The sequence below is a fragment of the Trichomycterus rosablanca genome, chromosome 19, assembly GCF_030014385.1.
Source record: "Trichomycterus rosablanca isolate fTriRos1 chromosome 19, fTriRos1.hap1, whole genome shotgun sequence".
NCBI lineage: Eukaryota > Metazoa > Chordata > Actinopteri > Siluriformes > Trichomycteridae > Trichomycterus > Trichomycterus rosablanca.
Window position 1 is genome coordinate 182,501 of NC_086006.1, and position 2,500 is coordinate 185,000.

The 2,500-nt window shown below is 56.5% G+C and overlaps 1 protein-coding gene across 5 annotated transcripts in view; it reads right to left on the minus strand.

Moving 5' to 3' along the window:
* camta2 (calmodulin binding transcription activator 2) overlaps positions 1-2,500 on the minus strand; it is a 41,076-nt gene that overhangs the window by 28,465 nt on the left and 10,111 nt on the right. For all 5 annotated transcript variants that reach the window (XM_063015333.1, XM_063015334.1, XM_063015332.1 and 2 more), the window contains one exon: positions 341-2,500. This exon is cut by the window's right edge and continues 374 nt beyond it. In XM_063015333.1, coding sequence (XP_062871403.1) covers positions 341-2,500 — 2,160 coding nt within the window. The remainder of the gene's footprint in view (positions 1-340) is intronic.

A 2,500-nucleotide genomic window follows, 5' to 3' on the forward strand; every position in this document is an offset into this window, starting at 1 on the left:
GTGTGTGTGTATATAGTGTGTGTGTGTGTGTGTGTGTGTGTGTAGTGTGTGTGTGTGTGTGTAGTGTGTGTGTGTGTGAGTGTGTGTGTGTGTAGTGTGTGTGTGTATAGTGTGTGTGTGTATATAGTGTGTGTGTGTAGTGTGTGTGTGTGTGTAGTGTGTGTGTGTAGTGTGTGTGTGTGTGTGTGTAGTGTGTGTGTGTGTGTGTGTGTGTATAGTGTGTGTGTGTGTGTGTAGTGTGTGTGTAGTGTGTGTGTGTGTAGTGTGTGTGTAGTGTGTGTGTAGTGTGTGTATAGTGTGTGTGTAGTGTGTGTGTAGTGTGTGTGTGTGTGAGACCCACCTCTGGGTACGACCACTCGGGTGAGAAGTCTGTGATGCTGGCGAGGCGCTGAGGCTCCTCCCCCGGCCCGGAGTGCATGTGAGAGTGCGTGGCGGTGTTCGTCAGGATGGAGTAGGGCAGGTAGGAGGTGGAGGGCGTCGGCTGGGGCGGGGCCATGTATCGGACAGGGTAAGGTGTAGGTGTAGAGGCGGGGTTTAGGCTGGAGCAGGAAGTCTGAGCGCTCGTCTCCTCCGTCATGAGCTCGGATATAAGATCAGGGAAGGTGGAGTCGAACGTTAGCTCCGCCTCCTCGGCACCCTGCTGGGCGGAGTCTGAACTGTGGGCGGTGTCCATGGGCATCTCGTCGGGTTCTAACTCGTGTAAAACGGCGGAGGTGATGGGCGGAGACTTCTCCTCCTTCACCTGAACTGGGCTCACCTGTACGGCGGGAGTGTGTGTGTGTGAGTGTGTGTGTGGTGTGTGGCTGTATTGGGGCGAGTGTGTGTCGGTGTGTACGAGCAGAGCCGGCTGGCTGAGGCTGTGGCGTAAACCTCGAACCGGCGACCTCAAATCCGACAAGCGTGCGTGTGCCGGGGCGTGGCTCGTTAACAGGTGAGTCTCGTTACAGTGCCCCGCCCCTTCTACGTCAGCCGGGAGCTGATTGGACGAGAGCTGATTGGTTATAAGTGGGAGCAGATTGGACGAGAGCTGACTGGGTGAGAGCTGATTGGTCATAAGTGGGAGGTGATTGGACGAGAGCTGACTGGGTGAGAGCTGATTGGTTATAAGTGGGAGGTGATTGGACGAGAGCTGACTGGGTGAGAGCTGATTGGTCATAAGTGGGAGGTGATTGGACGAGAGCTGACTGGGTGAGAGCTGATTGGTTATAAGTGGGAGCAGATTGGACGAGAGCTGACTGGGTGAGAGCTGATTGGTCATAAGTGGGAGGTGATTGGACGAGAGCTGACTGGGTGAGAGCTGATTGGTTATAAGTGGGAGGTGATTGGACGAGAGCTGACTGGGTGAGAGCTGATTGGTTATAAGTGGGAGGTGATTGGACGAGAGCTGACTGGGTGAGAGCTGATTGGTCATAAGTGGGAGGTGATTGGACGAGAGCTGACTGGGTGAGAGCTGATTGGTTATAAGTGGGAGGTGATTGGACGAGAGCTGACTGGGTGAGAGCTGATTGGTCATAAGTGGGAGGTGATTGGACGAGAGCTGACTGGGTGAGAGCTGATTGGTTATAAGTGGGAGCTGATTGGACGAGAGCTGACTGGGTGAGAGCTGATTGGTTATAAGTGGGAGGTGATTGGACGAGAGCTGACTGGGTGAGAGCTGATTGGTTATAAGTGGGAGCTGATTGAGGCTCAATTGCTGAGTTGTTTGTAAATGGTTTAGTGATACTGGAGTGGGCGGAGCATTTTCATTCTGTCCAATCATAAGGGCGTGTCCGTCGCATCCGGGCTGGGAGTACTGCGCCGGGAATTTTTGCGCGTTCAGGGTCAGGTTTAGCGGATTGGCTAACGGATCGAGAGCCAATGAGGAGTCGAGACAGAAAGGCGGGAAGGAGGGGGCGGAGCAAGAAGGAGAGAGGGAGAAAGAGAGGGAGGAGTTAGGAGTGGAGGTGGGCGGAGATAACGAGGACAGGGAGGACGGCGAGGACGTAGGAGAAAGACTCAGCGCTAACGACGCGGCCTGAGGAGACGTGGAAGGGGGCGGGGTCTGTGATATAGAGGCGGGGTTACTGGCGTTGTTCGGAGAAAGGGAGGAGCCTCCGTAGGTTTGACCCTGTTTTGGGCTGTTCAGGAACGAATCAGGATCAAAGGGCAGCTGGGTAGCTGGGGCAGCGTCAGGACCGGAGCTAGCCGCTACAGGAGGCGCGGTCATTAGCGGAGGTGATTGGGGGCGGAGCAAAGCACCGGGCGTGTTAATCCTGTCCGTCAACAGCAGTCCCCCAATCACGGGGCTCGGCAAAAGCGTGAGCGACAGTGTAGCCACGCCCTGATTGGGTGGCGCCGTTTGGGCGGGTCCCGGGGCTGGACTGGCAGGGGGCGTGTCCTGTTTGGGCGGGACAGGTGATAGGACGAGTCTGCCGCCTGCACGGGTGAGCGACAGGTGGGTGGGTCCCAGCTCTCCTTTAGACTCCTCCCCTCCTCGGCCCAAAGCCGCCGCCGCCGCCGC